This window comes from Pristiophorus japonicus, chromosome 6 (genome assembly GCF_044704955.1).
Source record: "Pristiophorus japonicus isolate sPriJap1 chromosome 6, sPriJap1.hap1, whole genome shotgun sequence".
Lineage (NCBI taxonomy): Eukaryota > Metazoa > Chordata > Chondrichthyes > Pristiophoridae > Pristiophorus > Pristiophorus japonicus.
Genome location: NC_091982.1, coordinates 26,015,734 through 26,037,816, shown reverse-complemented (window position 1 = coordinate 26,037,816; position 22,083 = coordinate 26,015,734). Strand labels below are relative to the sequence as shown.

Here is a 22,083-nt window from a genome sequence, read left to right as displayed (position 1 = left end):
CCTGGGATGGAAACCATGGTTCTGGGGATTTGTCACTCTTTAGTGCCATTATTGTCGACTGTTATTTTGGTGAGTCCTTGTCCCGGATTCAATATTAGTTTCCTTGGGATGTCTGTCATGCTATCTTCTTCTTCTATTGTAAATACTGACGCAAAAGTAATTATTCAATTTGTCTTCCATTTCCTTATTTTCATTGACAATATCACTGATCAGTTTTCAAGGGGTCCACATTGCTCCTGACCCCCCTCTTTTTCCTAATATAATTGTGAACATAGTTTGTGCTGATTTTGATATCCCTGCAAGTTTGTTTTCAGACTACCTTTTTGTAGCTTTTACTATCAAATGCCCTCTGGAAATCCATATAAATAACAGGCATAGCCATTCCCTGTACCACTATTTTAGTCATCTCTTCAAAAAATTCAATCAGGTTGGTCAGGCATGACCAACCATTTACAAATCCAGGTGTTCAGTCACTCGATCCTTATTTATAAACTCTAGTAATTTCTTGACAACAGATGTTAGGTTAACTGGTCTATAATTCCCTCGTTTTGTCACATTAAGCAGAAGGGAAATTTAGAAAATAGAAAGGTGGAGCACAGCGAAGACGGAGTTAATGAGTCATATTTTTGGGAGCAAGGAGTGAAGTGGAAAGTTAGAGGCATCTAAAGTGGGAACTCCAGAGAGCAGGGGCATAATGGCTGAAAGAGGGGTCATCTGATGGTTGAATGGAAACATAGAAACATATAAATTTACTGCGCAGAAGGAAGCCATTTCGGCCCATTGTGTCTGCGCCGGCCGACAAAGAGCCGCATGGCCCTCCGTCAGCAGCCCGAAAGGTTACATACAAACCCATGAACAATAACAGCAAGGCAAAGAGTACCCAGCCCAACCAGTCCGCCCCACATCACTGCAACACCGCTTATACTAAAAAACATCTACACTCCATCCCAACTGGAGCCAGGTGATCTCCTGGGAGAGATAAAAAACAGATAAAAACCCAGGCCAATTTAGGGAGGAAAAAATCTGGGAAAATTCCTCTCCGACCCATCCAGGTGATCGAAACCAGTCCAGGAGATCACCCTGGCCGTATTCGATTCCCTGCAGTACTTACCATTATATTTGCGCCGAACAACAAAGTCATCTAGTCTAATCCCAATAACCAGCTCTAGGTCCGTAACCCTGCAGGTTACAGCACTTTAAGTGCCCATCCAACCATCTCTTAAAAGTAGTGAGGGTTTCTGCATTCACCACCCATCCAGGCAGCGAGTTCCAGATCCCCACAACCTTCTGTGTAAAGAAGCCCCCCTCAAATCCCCTCTAAACCTTCCACCAACACCCTTAAAACTATGCCCTCTCATAATAGCCCCCTTCACCAATGGAAATAGACCCTTACTATCCACGATGTCCAGGCCTCTCAATATTTTGTACACCTCGATGAGGTCACCTCTCAACCTCCTCTGTTCCAATGAGAACAAACCCAGCCTATCCAAGCTGTCCTCAGAACTAAGATTCTCCATTCCAGGCAGCATTCTAGTAGATCTCCTCTGCACCCTCTCTAGTGCAATCACGTCCTTCCTATAATACGGCGACCAGAACTGCACGCAATATTCCAGCTGTGGCCTAACCAAAATATTATACAATTTCAGCATAACCTTCCTGCTCTTATATTCTCTGCCATGGCCAATAAAGGCAAGCTTTCCGTATGCCTTCTTAACCACCTTATCCATCTGTTCTGCTACTTTCCGGGATCTGTGGACAAGCACTCCATGGTGCCTTTGTTCATCTACACTTCTAAGTGGCCTACCACTTAATGTATATCTATGGGCTTTAACCTTCATGACCAGTCTACCATGTGGGACCTTATCAAAAGCCTTACTAAAGTCCATATATACTACATCATACACATTACCATCATCGACCCTCTTGGTTACTGTTATGTATGGAGAAAGAGTCAGACTGAACACTGTGAGCTCAAAGTAAAGTGTGACAGTCTTTTATTGCAAATCTCCAGAGTGCCTCTCCAACCTGTGAGGCCTCCATAAATACCTATGCTCCCAAGGGATTATGGGATCCCTTGGGACTCCAGGGAATGAGCCCTCTGGTAGCTGTATAGAGTAAATACAAGTTTACATATATAACAACGCTCCCCCCGCAAAGTCAACAGTGTAACTATTTACAAGGTGAGTCGATCTGGGGCCCTTCTTGATCATCTCGGTGTGAAAGCTGGTATTGGTGAATCAACTGTTGGGCCCTCGCTGGGCTACTGTGCAGCTGGTTTTGCTGGGCTGCCTGGTGTGGTGGGTCCTGCTGGGCTGCTGTGGATGATGGGTTCTGCTTCATGACCAACCGCATTGCTGGTTGCCACTGGTGTGTATGTTGGGGGGGTCAAAGAAGGTAGGGTCCACAGTGGGTTGCTCAGGATAGTCTGTGAATCGGAGTTTGATTTGGTCCAAGTATTTCCGGTGAATGAGTCCATTTGAAAGTTTGACCTGAAACACCCTGCTTCTCTCTTTGGCCACAACAGTGCCAGGAAGCCATTTGGGACCATGTCCATAATTCGATACAAATACAGGATTTCAGTCTCGCGTGACACATTTGCTCTATCATGGTATGTACTTTGTTGAAGCCGCCTGCTCTCTACCTGTTTGTGTAGATCAGGGTGAACTAACGAGAGCCTTGTCTTAAGTGCTCTTTTCATGAGCAGTTCAGCAGGTGGGATCCCAGTGAGTGAGTGGGGTCTCGTGCGGTAGCTAAGCAGGACTCGGGATAGGCGAGTCTGCAGTGAGCCTTCCGTTACCCTCTTCAAGCCCTGCTTGATGGTTTGCACTGATCTCTCTGCCTGACCATTGGACGCTGGTTTAAATGGGGCAGATGTGACATGTTTGATCCCATTGCGGGTCATGAATTCTTTGAACTCAGCACTGGTAAAACATGGCCCGTTGTCGCTCACCAGGACAGCGGGTAGTCCGTGTGTGGAAACACGGTCCGCAGGCTTTCAGTAGGGGCAGCGGACGTGCTAGCCGATTTATATATCACATTCAATCCATTTGGAGTATGCATCGACAACCACAAGGAAGATTTTACCCAAGAACGGGCCTGCATAGTCGACATGTACCCTATATCACGGTTTGGAGGACCAAGACCATAAACTTAGCGGCGCCTCCCTGGGTGCATTGCTTAACTGCGAGCATGTATTACATCTATGCATGCAGGACTCTAAGTCCGCATCGATACCGGGCCACCACACGTGGGATCTGGCTATCGCTTTCATCATTACGATGCCCGGGTGGGTACTGTGGAGGTCACTGATGAAGGTGTCTCTGCCCTTTCTGGGAACCATTACTTGATTACCTCACAGAAGGCAGTCTGCCTGCATAGACATTTCATCTTTGCACTGCTGAAACGGCTTTATCTCTTCCTGCATTTCCACTGGGACACTGGACCAGCTCCCGTGAAGCACACAGTTTTTGACGAGGGACAATAAGGGGTCCTGGCTCATCCAGGTTTTGATCTACCGTGCAGTAATGGGTGATTGCTCACTCTCAAATGCTTCTGTCATGTATTCAACCAGCAATGTAACCCATATATAATCTGACCTAAGTTGTACACTGTGAGAACAATGACCACTAGGTGGTGAACTTGTGGGAGACACTCCTAACCTGGACCTTCAGATATAAAAGTGGAAGCTCCACCCACTTCCTGCACTTGAGTGCTAAGGAATAAAGGACAGATCACAGACTGACCTTCTCTCAAGCATGGGCCTTGTGTGCATTTATACTGTATAATAAGGACGTATCAATGGCGACGAGAAACTGGGATTTAAACTACGCGAGCATGGCCACTAGCAGAACAGACGAGAGGTACTGTGTTCAGGAATGGTTGGGACAGAGATTCAACATTGTAAAAGGAGCACACAGTTCTCCAGGCAGACAAGGGCAATCGGGCATGCCCCAACATGTAGTCGAACCCAGAGGGGGAGTTCGACAGAGACAATGGCAAGCTGAACGGCGATTCACGCCATTGCAAGGGACAATGCGGCCAGTAATGGGGCCATCAACTCCTGTTAATGGCGCACACAAGGACAATAACAGCGGCAGTCAGGGACGATCGACTGGCAAGGGACCTTTTGTTTCCAACAGCAGCTCATGTTGGAGGCGTGGAGGCATACACTCAGCCGGAGTTTGCAGAGATGAGCAAAATACCTGCAGAAATTGCAGAAATGAACGCTGGGGGAAATCGCTGGAAGCTGAAGTTCAGCGAGTTCATGTGGAGCACATATACAGTTCATACACCAGGACGCCACCGATAATGATGAAAGTGCTCCTCAATGGCATCCCAGTATCAATGGAGCTAGACACGGGGGCCAGACAGTCCCTGATGGGTATCAAACAGTTCAAAAAGTTGTGGGCGTCCAAGGCCAGGAGGCCAAAATTATCGCCAATTGACGCACAGCTACGGACATACATAAAGGAGATCATTCCGGTGCTAGGCAGCGCCACGGTAGTCGTGACCCACAAAGATTCGGAGAACAGGTTGCCCTCTGGGTTGTCCCGGGGGACGGTCCCACACTACTGGGGAGGAGTTGGCTTGCTGTCATGAACTGGAAATGGGGCGATGTCAATGCAATTTCCTCTGTGGAGCAAGTATCATGCTCACAGATCCTGGACAAATTTGACTTATTATTTTATCCCGGCATTGGCACTTTCATGGGGGCCAAGGTAGTGATTCACATAAATCCAGACGCCAGGCCAGTACACTACAAGGCCAAGGGGGTGCCGTACGTGATGTGGGAAAAGATAGAAGGCGAATTGGACCGCCTGCTGATGGAAGGCATCATCTCGCCATTCGAATTCAGTGATTGGGCGAGCCCGATTGTGCCGGTGCTCAAGGCGGATGGGTCGGTCAGGATATGTGGTGATTACAAGGCCACCATCAATCGGGTGTCACTCCAAGACCAGTACCCGCTACCGAGAGTGGAGGATCTCGATGCGATGCTATCCGGTGGCAAACTTTTTTCAAAATTGGACCTGACCTCAGCTTACATGACCCAGGAGCTGGCGAGTGAGTTGAAGAAGCTGACCACCATCACGCACACAAGGGGTTGTTTGAGTACAACAGATGTCCGTACGGGATTCGCTCGGCCACCGCGATCTTCCAACGAAATATGGAAAGCCTCCTCAAGTCGATTCCAGGGACGGTGGTTTTTCAGGACGACATCCTCATCACGGGTTACGATATTGAAGAACACCTCCACAACCTGGAGGAGGTACTACGCAGACTGGACCGGGTAGGTCTGCGACTGAAAAAGGCGAAGTGCGTCTTCCTAGCTCCAGAGGTACAATTCCTGGGGATGAGGGTAGCAGCAGATGGGATCAGCCCTACTGCGTCCAAGACGGAAGCGATCCAGAGAGCACCCAGACCCCGTAACACGACGGAGTTGCTTTCGTTCCTGGGGCTCCTGAACTATTTTGGTAACTTTCTTCCCAAATTGAGCACGCTGCTAGAGCCGCTACACGGGCTCCAACGCAAAGGTCGCGAATGGGTCTGGGGGGACAGCCAGGAAAGGGCTTTTAATAGAGCATGCAATTTGTTATGTTCCAACAATCTGTTAACGCTATATGACCCATGTAAGAAACTTGTGTTAACGTGCGATGCGTCGTCCTATGGTGTCGGGTGTGTGTTGCAGCATGTCAATGCCAAGGGTCAGTTACAGCCGGTAGCTTATGCCTCCAGGAGTCTGTCCCAGGCAGAAAGGGGCTACGGGATGGTAGAAAAGGATGCTCGCATGTGTATATGCGATAAAGAAAATGCACCAGTACCTGTTTGGCAGGAAATTTGAGCTGGAGACAGATCACAAACCCCTAACGTCCCTTTTGGCCGACAACAAGGCCATAAATGCAAACGCATCAGCCCGCATACACAGAGGTGGGCACTCACGTTAGCCGCCGATGATTACACAATTCAGCACAGACCGGGCACCGAAAACTGCGCCGATGCACTCAGCAGGCTCCCACTAGCCACCACTGAGGGGGCTACCGAGCATGCTGCTGAGATGGTCATGGCTGCTGAAGCTTTCGGAAGCGAAGGCTCACCCGTGACAGCCCGTCAGATCAAAGTCTGGACAAATAGAGACCGGCTATTGTCTCTAGTCAAGAAATGTGTCCTGAATGGGGACTGGGCAGCCACGTACAGGGCATGCCCTACATAGAAACATAGAAACATAGAAAATAGGTGCAGGAGTGGGCCATTCGGCCCTTCGAGCCTGCACCGCCATTCAATGAGTTCATGGCTGAACATGCAACTTCAGTACCCCATTCCTGCTTTCTCGCCATACCCCTTGATCCCCCTAGTAGTAAGGACTTCATCGAACTCCTTTTTGAATATATTTAGTGAATTAGCCTCAACAACTTTCTGTGGTAGAGAATTCCACAGGTTCACCACTCTCTGGGTGAAGAAGTTTCTCCTCATCTCAGTCCTAAATGGCTTACCCCTTATCCTTAGATTGTGACCCCTGGTTCTGGACTTCCCCAACATTGGGAACATTCTTCCAGCATCTAACCTGTCTAAACCCATCAGAATTTTGAACGTTTCTATGAGGTCCCCTCTCATTCTTCTGAACTCCAGTGAATACAAGCCCAGTTGATCCAGTCTTTCTTGATAGGTCAGTCCCACCATCCCGGGAATCAGTCTGGTGAACCTTCGCTGCACTCCCTCAATAGCAAGAATGTCCTTCCTCAAGTTAGGAGACCAAAACTGTACACATTACTCCAGGTGTGGCCTCACCAAGGCCCTGTACAACTGTAGCAACACCTCCCTGCCCATGTATTTAAATCCCCTCGCAATGAAGGCCAACATGCCATTTGCTTTCTTAACCGCCTGCTGAACCTGCATGACAATCTTCAATAACTGATGTACCATGACAACCAGGGCTCGTTGCACCTCCCCTTTTCCTAATCTGTCACCATTCAGATAATAGTCTGTCTCTCTGTTTTTACCACCAAAGTGGATAACCTCACATTTATCCACATTATATTTCATCTGACATGCATTTGCCCACTCACCTAACTTATCCAAGTCGCTCTGCAGCCTCATAGCATCCTCCTCGCAGCTCACACTGCCACCCAACTTAGTGTCATCCGCAACTTTGGAGATACTACATTTAATCCCCTCGTCTAAATCATTAATGTACAGTGTAAACAGCTGGGGCCCCAGCACAGAACCTTGCGGTACACCACTAGTCACTGCCTACCATTCTGAAAAGTACCCATTTACTCCTACTCTTTGCTTCCTGTCTGACAACCAGTTCTCAATCCACGTCAGCACACTACCCCCAATCCCATGTGCTTTAACTTTGCACATTAATCTCTTGTGTGGGACCTTGTTGAAAGCCTTCTGAAAGTCCAAATATACCACATCAACTGGTTCACCCTTGTCCACTTTACTGGAAACATCCTCAAAAAATTCCAGAAGATTTGTCAAGCATGATTTCCCTTTCACAAATCCATGCTGACTTGGACCTATCATGTCACCTCTTTCCAAATGCGCTGCTATGACATCCTTAATAATTGATTCCATCATTTTACCCACTACCGATGTCAGGCTGACCGGTCTATAATTCCCTGTTTTCTCTCTCCCTCCTTTTTTAAAAAGTGGGGTTACATTGGCTACCCTCCACTCCATAGGAACTGATCCAGAGTCAATGGAATGTTGGAAAATGACTGTCAATGCATCCGCTATTTCCAAGGCCACCTCCTTAAGTACTCTGGGATGCAGTCCATCAGGCCCTGAGGATTTATCGGCCTTCAATCCCATCAATTTCCCCAACACAATTTCCCGACTAATAAGGATTTCCCTCAGTTCCTCCTCCTTACTAGACCCTCCGACCCCTTTTATATCCGGAAGGTTGTTTGTGTCCTCCTCAGTGAATACCGAACCAAAGTACTTGTTCAATTGGTCCGCCATTTCTTTGTTCCCCGTTATGACTTCCCCTGATTCTGACTGCAGGGGACCTACGTTTGTCTTTACTAACCTTTTTCTCTTTACATATCTATAGAAACTTTTGCAATCCGTCTTAATGTTCCCTGCAAGCTTCTTCTCATACTCCATTTTCCCTGCCCTAATCAAACCCTTTGTCCTCCTCTGCTGAGTTCTAAATTTCTCCCAGTCCCCAGGTTCACTGCTATTTCTGGCCAATTTGTATGCCACTTCCTTGGCTTTAAAACTATCCCTGATTTCCCTTGATAGCCACGGTTGAGCCACCTTCCCTTTTTTATTTTTACGCCAGACAGGAATGTACAATTGTTGTAGTTCATCCATGCGGTCTCTAAATGTCTGCCATTGCCCATCCACAGCCAACCCCTCAAGTATCATTCACCAATCTATCCTAGCCAATTCACGCCTCACACCTTCAAAGTTACCCTCCTTTAAGTTCTGGACCATGGTCTCTGAATTAACTGTTTCATTCTCCATCCTAATGCAGAATTCCACCATATCATGGTCACTCTTCCCCAAGGGGCCTCGCACAACGAGATTGCTAATTAATCCTCTCTCATTACACAACACCCAGTCTAAGATGGCCTCCCCCCTAGTTGGTTCCTCGACATATTGGTCTGGAAAACCATCCCTTATGCACTCCAGGAAATCCTCCTCCACCATATTGCTTCCAGTTTGGTTAACCCAATCTATGTGCATATTAAAGTCACCCATTATAACTGCTGCACCCTTATTGAATGCACCCCGAATTTCCTGTTTGATGCCCTCCCCAACATCACTAAACTGCCCTGAGGAGTTTAAACCATATCATAGGCGCAGGGATGAACTCTCGATTTCGGCCGATTGCCCACTGTGGGGAAACCGCGTAATCATGCCCCAGATGGGCAGAGAGGTGTTCATCAGAGAACTCCACAATGAGCACCCGGGCATCGTCATGATGAAGGCAATTGCCAGGTCACGCGTTTGGTGGCCAGGGATAGACGCAGATCTGGAACTTTGTGTTCGTAGGTGCAACATGTGTGCCCAGCTGGGCAATGCGCCCAGGGAAGCCCCCCTTAGCCCCTGGCCATGGCCCGCCAAGCCTTGGTCACGCATCCATGTGGACTACGCAGGTCCTTTCATGGGAAAAATGTTTTTGGTTGCAGTAGACGCCTACTCCAAATGGATCGAGTGTGACATTTTAAATTCAAGCACATCCTCTGCCACGGTAGAAAGTCTACGGGCAATGTTCACCGCCCACGGTCTACCGGACATCTTGGTCAGTGACAATGGCCCATGCTTCACAAGCACTGAATTCCAGGACTTCATGGCAGGCAATGGAATTAACCATGTCAGAATGGCACCATTCAAGCCGGCCTCAAACGGCCAGGCAGAACGAGCAGTGCAGATAATCAAACAGGGGATGCTCAGAATCCAAGGGGGTTCCCTACAAAGCCGCTTATCACACTTCCTGTTGGCCTGCAGATCCCGACTACACTCGCTCACAGGAGTTCCACCCGCAGAGCTGCGAATGAAAAGGACGCTCAAAACCCGGTTATTCCTTATACACCCCACCATGAAGGAAATTGTCGAGAGCAGGCGCCAGTCACAATATGACTACCATGACAGGAATGCGAGGGCGTGATGTATTGATGTAAATGACCCTGTTTTTGTCCTCAACTACGCTGCAGGGCCCAAATGGCTCGCAGGCACTGTGATTGCCAAAGAAGGAAATAAGATTCTGGTAGTTAAACTTACCAATGGACAAATCTGCCGCAAACATGTGGATCAAACAAAAAGAAGGTTCAGCAACCCCATAGAAGAAGCAGAGGAAAAAACACAATATAGAGTTCACTCCTCCACAGGTGACCGAACACCGGAACCAAAGGGAGGAGAGCCCAGTCACTGTGGGCAGTCCGGATAGACCTGAGGCACCGCAAACAGCAGACACTCAGGCCAGCACCCAACAACCGGAGCCCCAATTCAGGCGCTCTACAAGAGAGTGTAAACCACCAGAGAGACTCAACCTGTGATCCCAAGAAGACTTTGGGGGCGGCGGAGGGGGGTAGGGGGGGGGGGGGGAGATGATGTCCTGTATTCAACCAGCAATGTAACCCATGTATAATCTGACCTAAGTTGTACACTGTGAGAACAATGACCACTAGATGGTGAACTTGTGGGAGACACTCCTAACCTGGACCTTCAGATATAAAAGGGGAAGCTCCACCCACTTCCTGCACTTGAGTGCTAAGGAATAAAGGACAGGTCACAGACTGACCTTCTCTCAAGCACGGGCCTCGTGTGCATTTATACTGTATAGTAAGGACGTATCAGCTTCCATAACCATGGCTAGATCTGCAGACTGCGCCATTTCCACTCCCCTGTTGGGCAATGGCAGCCTACTGAGAATGTGAATGTTTAAAAATTTATAGAGACATTGAAGTTGAGAACGTGGGAATTGTATAGGGACAGTATAAGCTCACAAAGAATTCATGGAGGAATAGCCATGACATCTCAGACTCGAGACTGCGAAATGTTACAACACTAACACATATTGAAACAAAACCCACAGCTTGCAGAAAAACCTCAAGGTCTTATTAAATCATGTTATTAACCTGAAACATTAACAGAAGGTCTTTGTTTAAAATCAGACCATACTAAGGTCGGCTTCTGAGTGGACAAAGGGAAAGAGGGATCAAAAGGGATAGGCTGGACTAGGATGTCACTCTAGCCCTATCTTGTTATCTTTTGCCGAAAATGTATAACCGTCGTGCCTTTACAATGTAACGTCACTTTGTCCGTAGGAAGTGGGTGCGTTCTATCAGAGTTGCATTCCTTCTGTCTGATAAGGTCCACGATCGGGATTTGCTTTTTCAATAAAAGCTTGCTGTGTTTAAAGCACAAACGGTATTCGTTTCAGTAATTTTGCTGAACCAGATTGAGGTAAAAGAATCCAGAAATCAACAAGAACATCGGCGCAGTTTTCTGTGCCTGGCCTGTGGCGGATGGCGTAGTTGTATGCAGACAACGTGAGCGGCTATCTCTGGATACGGGCCGATGCATTAGTATTTATCCCCTTACTCTCGGAAAACAGGGATACGAGTGGCTTATGGTCAGTTTCCAATTCGAATTTTAGCTCAAACAGACATTGATGCATTTTTTTTACCCCATAGACACATGCTAATGCTTCTTTTTCAATCATGCTGTCGGCTCCCTCAGCCTTAGACAGACTCCTGGATGCATAAGCAACTGGTTGCAATTTCCCAAAATCATTAGCTTGTTGCAATACACACCCGATGCCATATGACGACACATTACATGCTAGTACCAAATGCTGACATGGATCATACAACACAAGCAATTTGTTTGAACATAACAATTTTCTTGCTTTTACAAAGGCATTTTCTTGGCTTTTGCCCCATGCCCATTCGTCCTCTTTACGCATTAAGACGTGCAGAGGTTCTAACAGTGTGCTGAGACCCGGTATGAAGATGCTAAAGTAGTTCAGGAATCCTAGAAACGGTCACAGCTCTGACACGTTCTGTGACCTCGGTGCGTTCTCGATTGCCTCCGTCTTCGAATCCATGGGCCTGATGCCATCCGTCGCGATCCTCCTCCCCAGGAACTCCACTTCTGGTGCCAGGAAAATGCACTTCGAGCGTTTTAACCTGAGCTCCACACGGCTGAGTCGATTAAGAACCTTCTCCAGGTTCTGCAGATGCTCACTTGTGTCCCGACCTGTAACCAAGATGTCGTTGTGGAAAACCACGGTGCGCTGGACCGACTTCAGTAAGCTTTCCATGTTTCTTTGGAATATCACCACCACTGATCGAATTCCAAACAGGCATCTATTATAAATGAAAAGATTTCTGTGCGTTTTGATGCAGGTGAGGCCCTTCACTGATTCCTCCAGTTCCTGCGTCATATCGGCTGAAGTCAAATCCAGCTTCGTGAATGTCTTTCCTCCCGCCAGCATTGCAAAGAGGTCATTGGCCTTTGGTAGTGGGTATTGGTCCTGCAGGAAGAAACGATTGATAGTTACTTTGTAATCGCCACAGATTCTGACGGGGCCGTCTCCCTTAAGGACTGGGACAATAGGACTGGCCCACTCATTGAACTCGATCGGTGAGATGATGCCCTCTCTTTGCAGCCGGTCGAGCTCGATCTCTCATCATGAACGGTACTGCTCTCGCCTTATGATGGATCGGTGGTGCCCCCGGAATTAGGTGGTTCTGCACTTTTGCTCCTTAGAATTTTCTGATGCCTGGTTCGAACAGCGAAGGGAATTTGTTTAAGACCTGGGCACACGAAGTGTCGTCAGCGGGCGATAGCGTCGGATGTCATCCCAGTTCCAGCGTATCGTTACCAACCAGCACCTGCCGAGCAGCGTGGGACCATCGCCTGGTACCACCCAGAGTGGTAGCTTGTGCACAGCTCCGTCGTAGGAGACCTTTATGGCAGCCGATTACGGGAATCAGTTCCTTTGTATAAGTTCTTAGTTTCATGCGAATTGGAGTTAAGACAGGCCTTGAGACCTTGCTGCACCACAGTTTCTCAAAAGTCTTTTTGCCCATGATGGACTGGCTCACGACCGTGTCCAGCTCCATTGACAACGGAAGTCCATTTAGTTCAACATTCAGCAATATTGGGGGAAAATTTGTGGTGAATGTGTGCACCCCATATACATCTGCCTCCTCGGTCCGAGGCTCTGGTTTGTCATGATCCTCTGTGGATCTGTCCTCCTCTGCAACGTGGTGGTTTGCAAGTTTAACTGGATTTGCAGCTCGCTTGTACATATGTTGGAGGTGTCCCATTGTTCCACAGCCCTTGCAAACGTACCCTTTGAATTGGCATGAATAGAAACGATGATCACCCCCGCAGCGCCAACAAGGTGTTAATGGCCTTGCATTCATCACCCTTGATGGTGGACTCAGACATCTGCGGATGTGTAGCTGCAGGTATGTGTGACCTGCCCTGTACGTTGCAATTTGAAAACATCACTTTGTTGTCAGTACCTATAGCAGCACTTGTGTGCTAAGAGATTTGCTCAGTATAGTCACTGGTGGCAATGAACGCCTGGGCTATCGCTATGGCCTTACTCAAGGCTGGGGTCTCTACAGTCAAAAGTTTGCGAAGTATGGTTTTGTGGCCAATGCCAAGCACGAAAAAGTCTCTGAGCATGTGCTCCAAATGTCTTTCAAATTCACAATGTCCTGCAAGGTGTCTTAAGCTCGGTGACATAACTCACCACTTCCTGGCCTTCAGACCTTTTGTTGGTGTAGAACTGGTACCTCGCCATCAGAACGCATTCCTTCGGGTTCAAATGCTCTCACACCAGTGTGCACAAATCATTGTACGATTTTTCCATGAGTTTTGCTGGAGTAAGCAGATTCTTCATGAGGCCATACATTGGTGCCCCACAGACGGCGAGGAGGATCGCCCTTCATTTGGCAGCGTTCTCTTCCTCATCTAGTTCGTTGGCCACGAAGTATTCGTCGAATCGCTCCACAAAAGTTTCCCAATCATCTCCCTCCGAGAATTTCTCCAGGATGCCCACTGTTCTCTGCATCTTTGGGTTCGCTATCTGTATCTCGTCGCCAGTTGTTATGTATGGGGAAAGAGTCAGACTGAACACTGTGAGCTCAAAGTAAAGTGTGACCTTAGTCTTTTATTGCAGGTCTCCAGAGTGCCTCACCAACCTGTGAGGCCCCCTTAAATACCTGTGCTCCCAAAGGATTATGGGATCCCTTGGGACTCCAGGGGATGAGCCCTCTGGTGGCTGTACAGAGTAAATACAAGTTTACATAGATAACAGTTACCTCCTCAAAAAATTCAATCAGGTTAATCAAACACGATCTTCCCTTAACAAATCCGTGCTGACTGTCCCTAATTAATCCTTGCCTATCCAAATGCAGATTTATCCTGTCAGGATTTTTTCCAATAATTTTCCCACCACTGACGTTAGGCCTGTAATTGCTTGGCCTATCCTTTTTTCCCTTCTTAATCAAGGGTAGTCCTCCAATCCTCCGACACCATGCCCATATTCAAAGAGGACTGGAAAATGACGGTCAAGGACTCTGCTATTTCCTCTTTTACTTCGCTCAACAACCTGGGATGCATTCCTTCCGGGCCTGGGGACTTATCTACTTTCAAAGCTGCTAAACCCCTTAATACTTCCTCTCTCACTATATTTATTTCATCCAGAATATCACACTGCTCCTCTATAGCAGTATCTACATTACCTCTTTCCTTTGTGAAAACAGATGCAAAGTATTCGTTAAGAACCCAACCAACATCTTCTGCCTCCTCACAAAGATTACCTTCATGGTCTCTAATAGGCCCTACCCTTTCCTTAGTTACCCTCTTATTCTTAATATATTTATAGTACATCTCAGGGTTTTCCTTAATTTTACTGGCTCAGAATTTCTCGTGCTCTCTCTTAAAAAATTAGGTAATGCAGTGTCAGAGGAGTATCTGGCCAAGAACATATGGTTGGAATGGATTACTAAATTAGGATGAGACAAGGCCATGGAGAGATTTGAAAGCCTGGCTGATGAACTGGAAATCAATTCACTGGGGCACGGGGAGCCACTGGAGCTTGGAAAGTAAAGAGGTTGCGGGAATGTGGAATATTATGGGTGTGAGGACACGGACGAGAATTTTGAATGTGTTGTAATTTCAGGAAGTGAAGCCAAGGAGAAGAATATTAGAGAGATCAAGACTCAATGATAAAGTCATGGATGTGGATTTCAAAAGTAGTAGGAGAGGGACAGGAGCAGAAGTACTAATGCAGTGAAGCTGTGAGAATTGGGTCTTGGTAACAGAATAGCCTCAGTTTTGGATCAAGCAGCAAGCCCAGATTCCATGTTTCCTGACAACCTGAGATTGTGCTGGAGTCAAGATCGGAAGCACATAGGTGCTGATGGGAGCTAAAGAAGAGAGCTTTGGTTTCGTTGACATTAAGGTTTTGCTCATCCACATTTTAATGTCAGGGACAGATAGAGGGGGTAGCAACAGCCTTTGGATCAATGTAGTCGGCAAAAAAACACTATTTATGTCCCATCTGGAGTGCTATGTGCCGCCTTGGTCATAATATTTTTAGGGAGGATATTATTATCCTTGAAAAGGTGAAACTTGGGGAAATGAACATTCGGTATTAGGTCTTCAGAATCTAATTTATGTGGGAAAAGTTAAGGAAGTTGGGCTTATGCTCGCCGAAAATCAGATTTCAAAGTAACCTAATAGAAGCTTTCAAAGTTGTGAATGGAATGAATAGCATTGTTCATACTGGCAAAGACTTCACAAACTGAGGGGCATCATTTGAAAAATATTAATATCAGCAGCAAGCAGAGAATTCAGATAAAACTATTTCACACAACAGGGCTAAATTCCCCTGAGTGTAATTTTTGGCATACAGATTAATAGGTTCACCCAAGTTCTTATGTGCAATTTTAATAAAGTCATTCACGCATTCATTTTGTTCACAGAAGAACAGTATTTCTCTTCAAATTTTTTTTTTGTTGACTTCTGACATGATAAAGCACCGTATAAATCCAAGTTTTTATTTCAAGGGTAATACACATAAGGGCCAATTTTTGAATATGCATTTCTGTTGGCAGTGGATATCAGGAAATTGCAAGTATGCTCCCCATGATTTTCCATCCTTTAATTTTAATAATTAGAAAACTGTGAGAAGCATGCCTGCAATTTTCTGATGTTCAATGTTGCTGAGGGATTTGACACTGGAAACATGTATTTGAAAATCAGTCCCATGGAGTAAGTTACCAGGAAAAGCCACTGAGACACATGGTATGAATAAGTTACACAGACAATTATGTTTCTGGAGAAATATGGAATTGAGGAATATGGTGGGAAGGTGCATTGAGATCAATCAAAAAGGGATAGATTACATATCTGCTTTGTTTTTCTAAAACTTATGTTGTTTAGAAAAGTAGCTCAGTCACTGATTTAAAGATTTGAAGCATTTCTGGTAAGCATAATTTGAATATATAATTGATGATAACTTACCTATCGCAGAAGTAAGCACAAAGACCTGTTCTATCTTCTTCCCATCATTGTAGAAGGCAAAGTGCCAAGTTCCTGGATCCACATATTCAATGAATCCGGCCTCCTGAAGGGTCATCAGGATCAAATTCCGAGGTGTGTGTTTTGATTTCTCTGGAGCTTTGGTCTCCTGTTTAATCAACTGCTTGCCATCCAGGAGTTTCACAAAGTCAAACTGTGAAGGGACAAGGTAAATCAAATTTATTTAACAATATTCTTCACAATTAATAATGTCTAGGGATTGTGAACGCACAACTTTCCTCAGGTTCTGTTCTGTGGTCAGGTTTGGCTGAATTTAATGCATTTCATTAACTACAAGTAAGACATTTCTACTGATGGCTCAAGCAATCAGACTTGCAGACCATCTGTGATGAGTTTAATTATTTCTCCATTAGGTCCTCCAGGTGGAACCATTCCACCTCACAGATAAATTGTATTCTAGTCAGTCCTTAGGTCCTGCGATAACTGTGCCTCCTGTCAGTTCATTTACCTTAGTATTGGTAACTAAAGATTCTGTGATGCTTATAGTAATAAAGAATGTTTACGTTGGGCAGCCATATTAGAACTGGGAAACAAATATCTTAATGTTCCTATTGGTTCAAGATTCCTTTGATAGTACTTCATACTCAATAATCTTTATCTACTTCAGTTATATGTAGATATAGTAGTGTAGTGATAATGTTACTGGACTAGTAATCCAGAGGCCTGGAGTAATCATTTAGAGAAAGTAAGTCCAAATCCCAGCATAGCAATTTGAGAATTTGAATTCAGCTAAAAAAATCTGGAAATAAAAAGCTAATATCAGTAAAAGTGACCAGAAAGCTATCTGACAGTTGTAACCCACATGTGAATCCAGTCCCACATCAATGTGGTTGACTCATAACGGTCCTCTGAAGTGACCTAGCAAGTCAGTCAGCTGTAATGAACCACAACAAAGAATACCACACAGATTGCAATGGTTCAAGAAGGTGGTCCAACACTACCATCTCAGGGAATCCAGTGATGGGAAATAAACGCCAGCCTTGCTCGAAACGCCAACATTTTTTAAAAAATTGAATGAAAATAATTTAAAATTTCCTCATCAGCAAGTTACTTCTCAACTTTGGCAACCCACTCTGTGGAGGGGGACTTGCTCAGATAACATTCTTAGTGCATTGTTGAATGAAGTTGAACCTGATCAAATGAATACAAGGCTCCATTCACTTGTACATACTTGTATCATATTAGCTGGTGTTACCCCATCAATTAAAGCTATACCAGTACCTGGGTATGTGTGGGTGGAAGGTTCCGACGACCATAAATCCCCAACAAGGCATCTTTTGCTAATGACACATTAAATTTCAGATAGAGTGCATGCTCTGTGGTGACTTGAAACCGCCAGAACAGACCCGGTGGGATGGTCTGCATGACCTGCATTCCAATATCCACTTCTCCTGTATCAATGGCTTTGCCTCGTTGAAATACATTCACAGTTTTTCCTGAAAGAAATACACAACAAGAAATGTTTACATTGAGAATAATTTTTTAATGGAAAGTTCCATTTTTCAATTTCATTCCCATTTGCACTAAAGTGGAATCACTTCAGAACTATATTCTACTAAACTGTTACAAAACAGATAAATAAAACACAACACGACTTTGGAGCAGAAATCTTCCAATGCACCAACAGATTTCCCCTCTTTTTTTCCCTCTCCAATTGTCTCTGCTGCCCTGAAGTCATTGATTCCCTCCCGGGTATAACATTCCATGGAGAGTAATCCTCCAGTATCTGGTCCAAATGCCCATTGCTCATGTATGATTGTGGGTGTTTGCAAGCCTGATTTTATCCTCACCTGACATCTGCACATGAACTCTTCCAGTGAGGATAGCTATGTGAGAGCAGGAGTGGGAACACTGACCAATTTTCCCTTCGCTAATCATAATACACACAAATCAGTTGTCGGGCCTCTCATGTTGCCCTGCCTGAGATCAACCAATTGGATGAAAACCAGTAATTAGATTTAGAAACTTCTTCCTCTTGATCTATATAGCTCAGGGTTGCAGACCTTACCACAGAATATTTGTGATGACCAGAGGAGAAGTACTTATCTTCTCCCCGAAGCTGTCCTTACCTCCCTTTAGTTGCTGGGTTTCCCGAAGCCTGGGAAACCCAACCGATCAGGGTTAAACCGGCAAAGCAGATTAAATCAGAGGTTGCCAGCTTCATTAAAATATTTAATTGGCAAAGCCCCGTCCTGGGAGTGGGTTAGCTGCCGCCCCTTCTCCTGCCTCCATTAAGCCCAGAAGTGTATGGGTTGGAGTCGGGTTTTAGAGTTTTTAAAGTTTTAACATCTCATCAGACCCCAATCCATCCATTTTTGGGAATTAATATTCAACCCTTAGAGACTGCAGCTTGACAGAGATGAAACATTTCTCTATTTATTCACAGTTAAAAAAACAATTACCAGTGGCAATTGGACATAGTTAAAACTAGGTTTAGAGATTGTTCTAAATTAAGCAGCCTTTATCTGAGTTTCTACAGCATCAATTGTACCATATTCAACGCTCATTCTGTACAGACTCAGCTTGCAATGTCAAGTAACACAATGTATGAGCTAGCCCGAGGATGGAAACATTCATTTCACTCGAGGCTCATTTACAACACATCACTACTCATTTCCAACAATTCCATCATTTAATGTTTCTGTTCTCTCAAATTTCCAGCACTGGTTCACCACTCTCTGGGTGAAGAAGTTTCTCCTCATCTCGGTCCTAAATGGCTTACCCCTTATCCTTAGACTGTGACCCCTTCTTCTGGACTTCCCCAACATTGGGAACATTCTTCCTGCATCTAACCTGTCTAAACCCATCAGAATTTTAAACGTTTCTATGAGGTCCCCTCTCACTCTTCTGAACTCCAGTGAATCCAGTTGATCCAGTCTTTCTTGATAGGTCAGTCCCACCATCCCGGGAATCAGTCTGGTGAATCTTCGCTGCACTCCTTCAATAGCAAGAATGTCCTTCCTCAAGTTAGGAGACCAAAACTGTACACAATACTCCAGGTGTGGCCTCACCAAGGCCCTGTACAACTGTAGCAACACCTCCCTGCCCCTGTACTCAAATCCCCTCGCTATGAAGGCCAACATGCCATTTGCTTTCTTAACCGCCTGCTGTACCTGCATGCCAACCTTCAATGACTGATGTACCATGACACCCAGGTCTCGTTGCACCTTCCCTTTTCCTAATCTGTCACCATTCAGATAATAGTCTGTGTCTCTGTTTTTACCACCAAAGTGGATAACCTCACATTTATCCACATTATACTTCATCTGCCACGCATTTGCCCACTCACCTAACCAAGTCACTCTGCAGCCTCATAGCATCCTCCTCGCAGCTCACACTGCCACCCAACTTAGTGTCATCCGCAAATTTGGAGATACTACATTTAATCCCCTCGTCTAAATCATTAATGTACAATGTAAACAGCTGGGGCCCCAGCACAGAACCTTGCGGTACCCCACTAGTCACTGCCTGCCATTCTGAAAAGTACCCATTTACTCCTACTCTTTGCTTCCTGTCTGACAACCAGTTCTCAATCCACGTCAGCACACTACCCCCAATCCCATGTGCTTTAACTTTGCACATTAATCTCCTGTGTGGCACCTTGTCGAAAGCCTTCTGAAAGTCCAAATATACCACATCAACTGGTTCTCCTTTGTCCACTTTACTGGAAACATCCTCAAAAAATTCCAGAAGATTTGTCAAGCATGATCTCCCTTTCACAAATCCATGCTGACTTGGACCTATCATGTCACCATTTTCCAAATGCGCTGCTATGACATCCTTAATAATTGATTCCATCATTTTACCCACTACTGAGGTCAGGCTGACCGGTCTATAATTCCCTGCTTTCTCTCTCCCTCCTTTTTTAAAAAGTGGGGTTACATTGGCTACCCTCCACTCCATAGGAACTGATCCAGAGTCAATGGAATGTTGGAAAATGACTGTCAATGCATCCGCTATTTCCAAAGCCACCTCCTTAAGTACTCTGGGATGCAGTCCATCAGGCCCTGGGGATTTATCGGCCTTCAATCCCATCAATTTCCCCAACACAATTTCCCGACTAATAAAGATTTCCCTCAGTTCCTCCTCCTTACTAGACCCTCTGACCCCTTTTATATCCGGAAGGTTGTTTGTGTCCTCCTTAGTGAATACTGAACCAAAGTACTTGTTCAATTGGTCTGCCATTTCTTTGTTCCCCGTTATGACTTCCCCTGATTCTGACTGCAGGGGACCTACGTTTGTCTTTACTAACCTTTTTCTCTTTACATATCTATAGAAACCTTTGCAATCCGCCTTAATGTTCCCTGCAAGCTTCTTCTCATACTCCATTTTCCCTGCCCTAATCAAACCCTTTGTCCTCCTCTGCTGAGTTCTAAATTTCTCCCAGTCCCCAGGTTTGCTGCTATTTCTGGCCAATTTGTATGCCACTTCCTTGGCTTTAATACTATCTCTGGTTTCCCGAGATAGCCACGGTTGAGCCACCTTCCCTTTTTTATTTTTACGCCAGACAGGAATGTACAATTGTTGTAATTCATCCATGCGGTCTTTAAATGTCTGCCATTGCCCATCCACAGTCAACCCCTTAAGTATCATTCGCCAATCTATCTTAGCCAATTCACGCCTCATACCTTCAAAGTTACCCTTCTTTAACTTCTGGACCATGGTCTCTGAATTAACTGTTTCATTCTCCATCCTAATGCAGAATTCCACCATATTATGGTCACTCTTCCCCAAGGGGCCTCGCACAATGAGACTGTTAATTAATCCTCTCTCATTACACAACACCCAGTCTAAGATGGCCTCCCCCCTAGTTGGTTCCTCGACATATTGGACTAGAAAACCATCCCTTATGCACTCCAGGAAATCCTCCTCCACCGTATTGCTTCCAGTTTGGCTAGCCCAATCTATGTGCATATTAAAGTCACCCATTATAACTGCTGCACCTTTATTGCATGCACTCCTAATTTCCTGTTTGATGCCCTCCCCAACATCACTACTACTGTTTGGAGGTCTGTACACAACTCCCACTAACGTTTTTTGCCCTTTAGTGTTCTGCAGCTCTACCCATATAGATTCCACATCATCCAAGCTAATGTCTTTCCTAACTATTGCATTAATCTCCTCTTTAACCAGCAATGCTACCCCACCTCCTTTTCCTTTTATTCTATCCTTCCTGAATGTTGAATACCCCTGGATGTTGAGTTCCCAGCCCTGATAATCCTGGAGCCACGTCTCCATAATCCCAATCACATCATATTTGTTAACATCTATTTGCACAGTTAATTCATCCACATTATTGCAGATACTCTTTGCATTAAGACACAAAGCCTTCAGGCTTGCTTTTTTAACACCCTTTGTCCTTTTAGAATTTTGCTGTACAGTGGCCCTTTTTGTTCTTTACCTTGGGTTTCTCTGCCCTCCACTTTTCCTCATCTCCTTTCTGTCTTTTGCTTTTGCCTCATTTTTGTCTCCCTCTGTCTCCCTGCATAGGGTCCCATCCCCCTGCAATATTAGTTTAACTCCTCCCCAATAGCACTAGCAAACACTCCCCTTAGGACATTGGTTCCGGTCCTGCCCAGGTGCAGACCGTCCGGTTTGTACTGGTCCCACCTCCCCCAGAACCGGTTCCAATGCCCCAGGAATTTGAATCCCTCCCTGCTGCACCACTGCTCAAGCCACGTATTCATCTGCGCTATCCTGCGATTCCTACTCTGACTAGCACGTGGCACTGGTAGCAATCCCGAGATTACTACTTTTGAGGTCCTACTTTTTAATTTAGCTCCTAGCTCCTTAAATTCTTTTCGTAGGACCTCATGTTTCGTAGGAACATTTGTCCTGTGTGCTAATTGTGATCAAGTCATAAACAAGTGGAACCTTAATTACCTGAACTCTCATTATCCAAATCTACCATGACCCACCGGAATTTTCGTGGAACTTGGAGCTTTGTTTTATGTTAACCAGCCAAAATTGAAAATTTATTTTTCGCAGGCTCTGAGATTTTGATCC

The 22,083-nt window shown here is 45.6% G+C and overlaps 1 protein-coding gene across 3 annotated transcripts in view; it reads right to left on the bottom strand.

Moving 5' to 3' along the window:
* Positions 1-22,083, bottom strand: part of tenm1 (teneurin transmembrane protein 1) — a 1,011,052-nt gene that overhangs the window by 288,442 nt on the left and 700,527 nt on the right. For all 3 annotated transcript variants that reach the window (XM_070882702.1, XM_070882701.1, XM_070882703.1), the window contains 2 exons: positions 17,299-17,513; positions 16,000-16,210 (listed from right to left, as the gene is read on the bottom strand). In XM_070882702.1, coding sequence (XP_070738803.1) covers positions 16,000-16,210; positions 17,299-17,513 — 426 coding nt within the window. The remainder of the gene's footprint in view (positions 1-15,999; positions 16,211-17,298; positions 17,514-22,083) is intronic.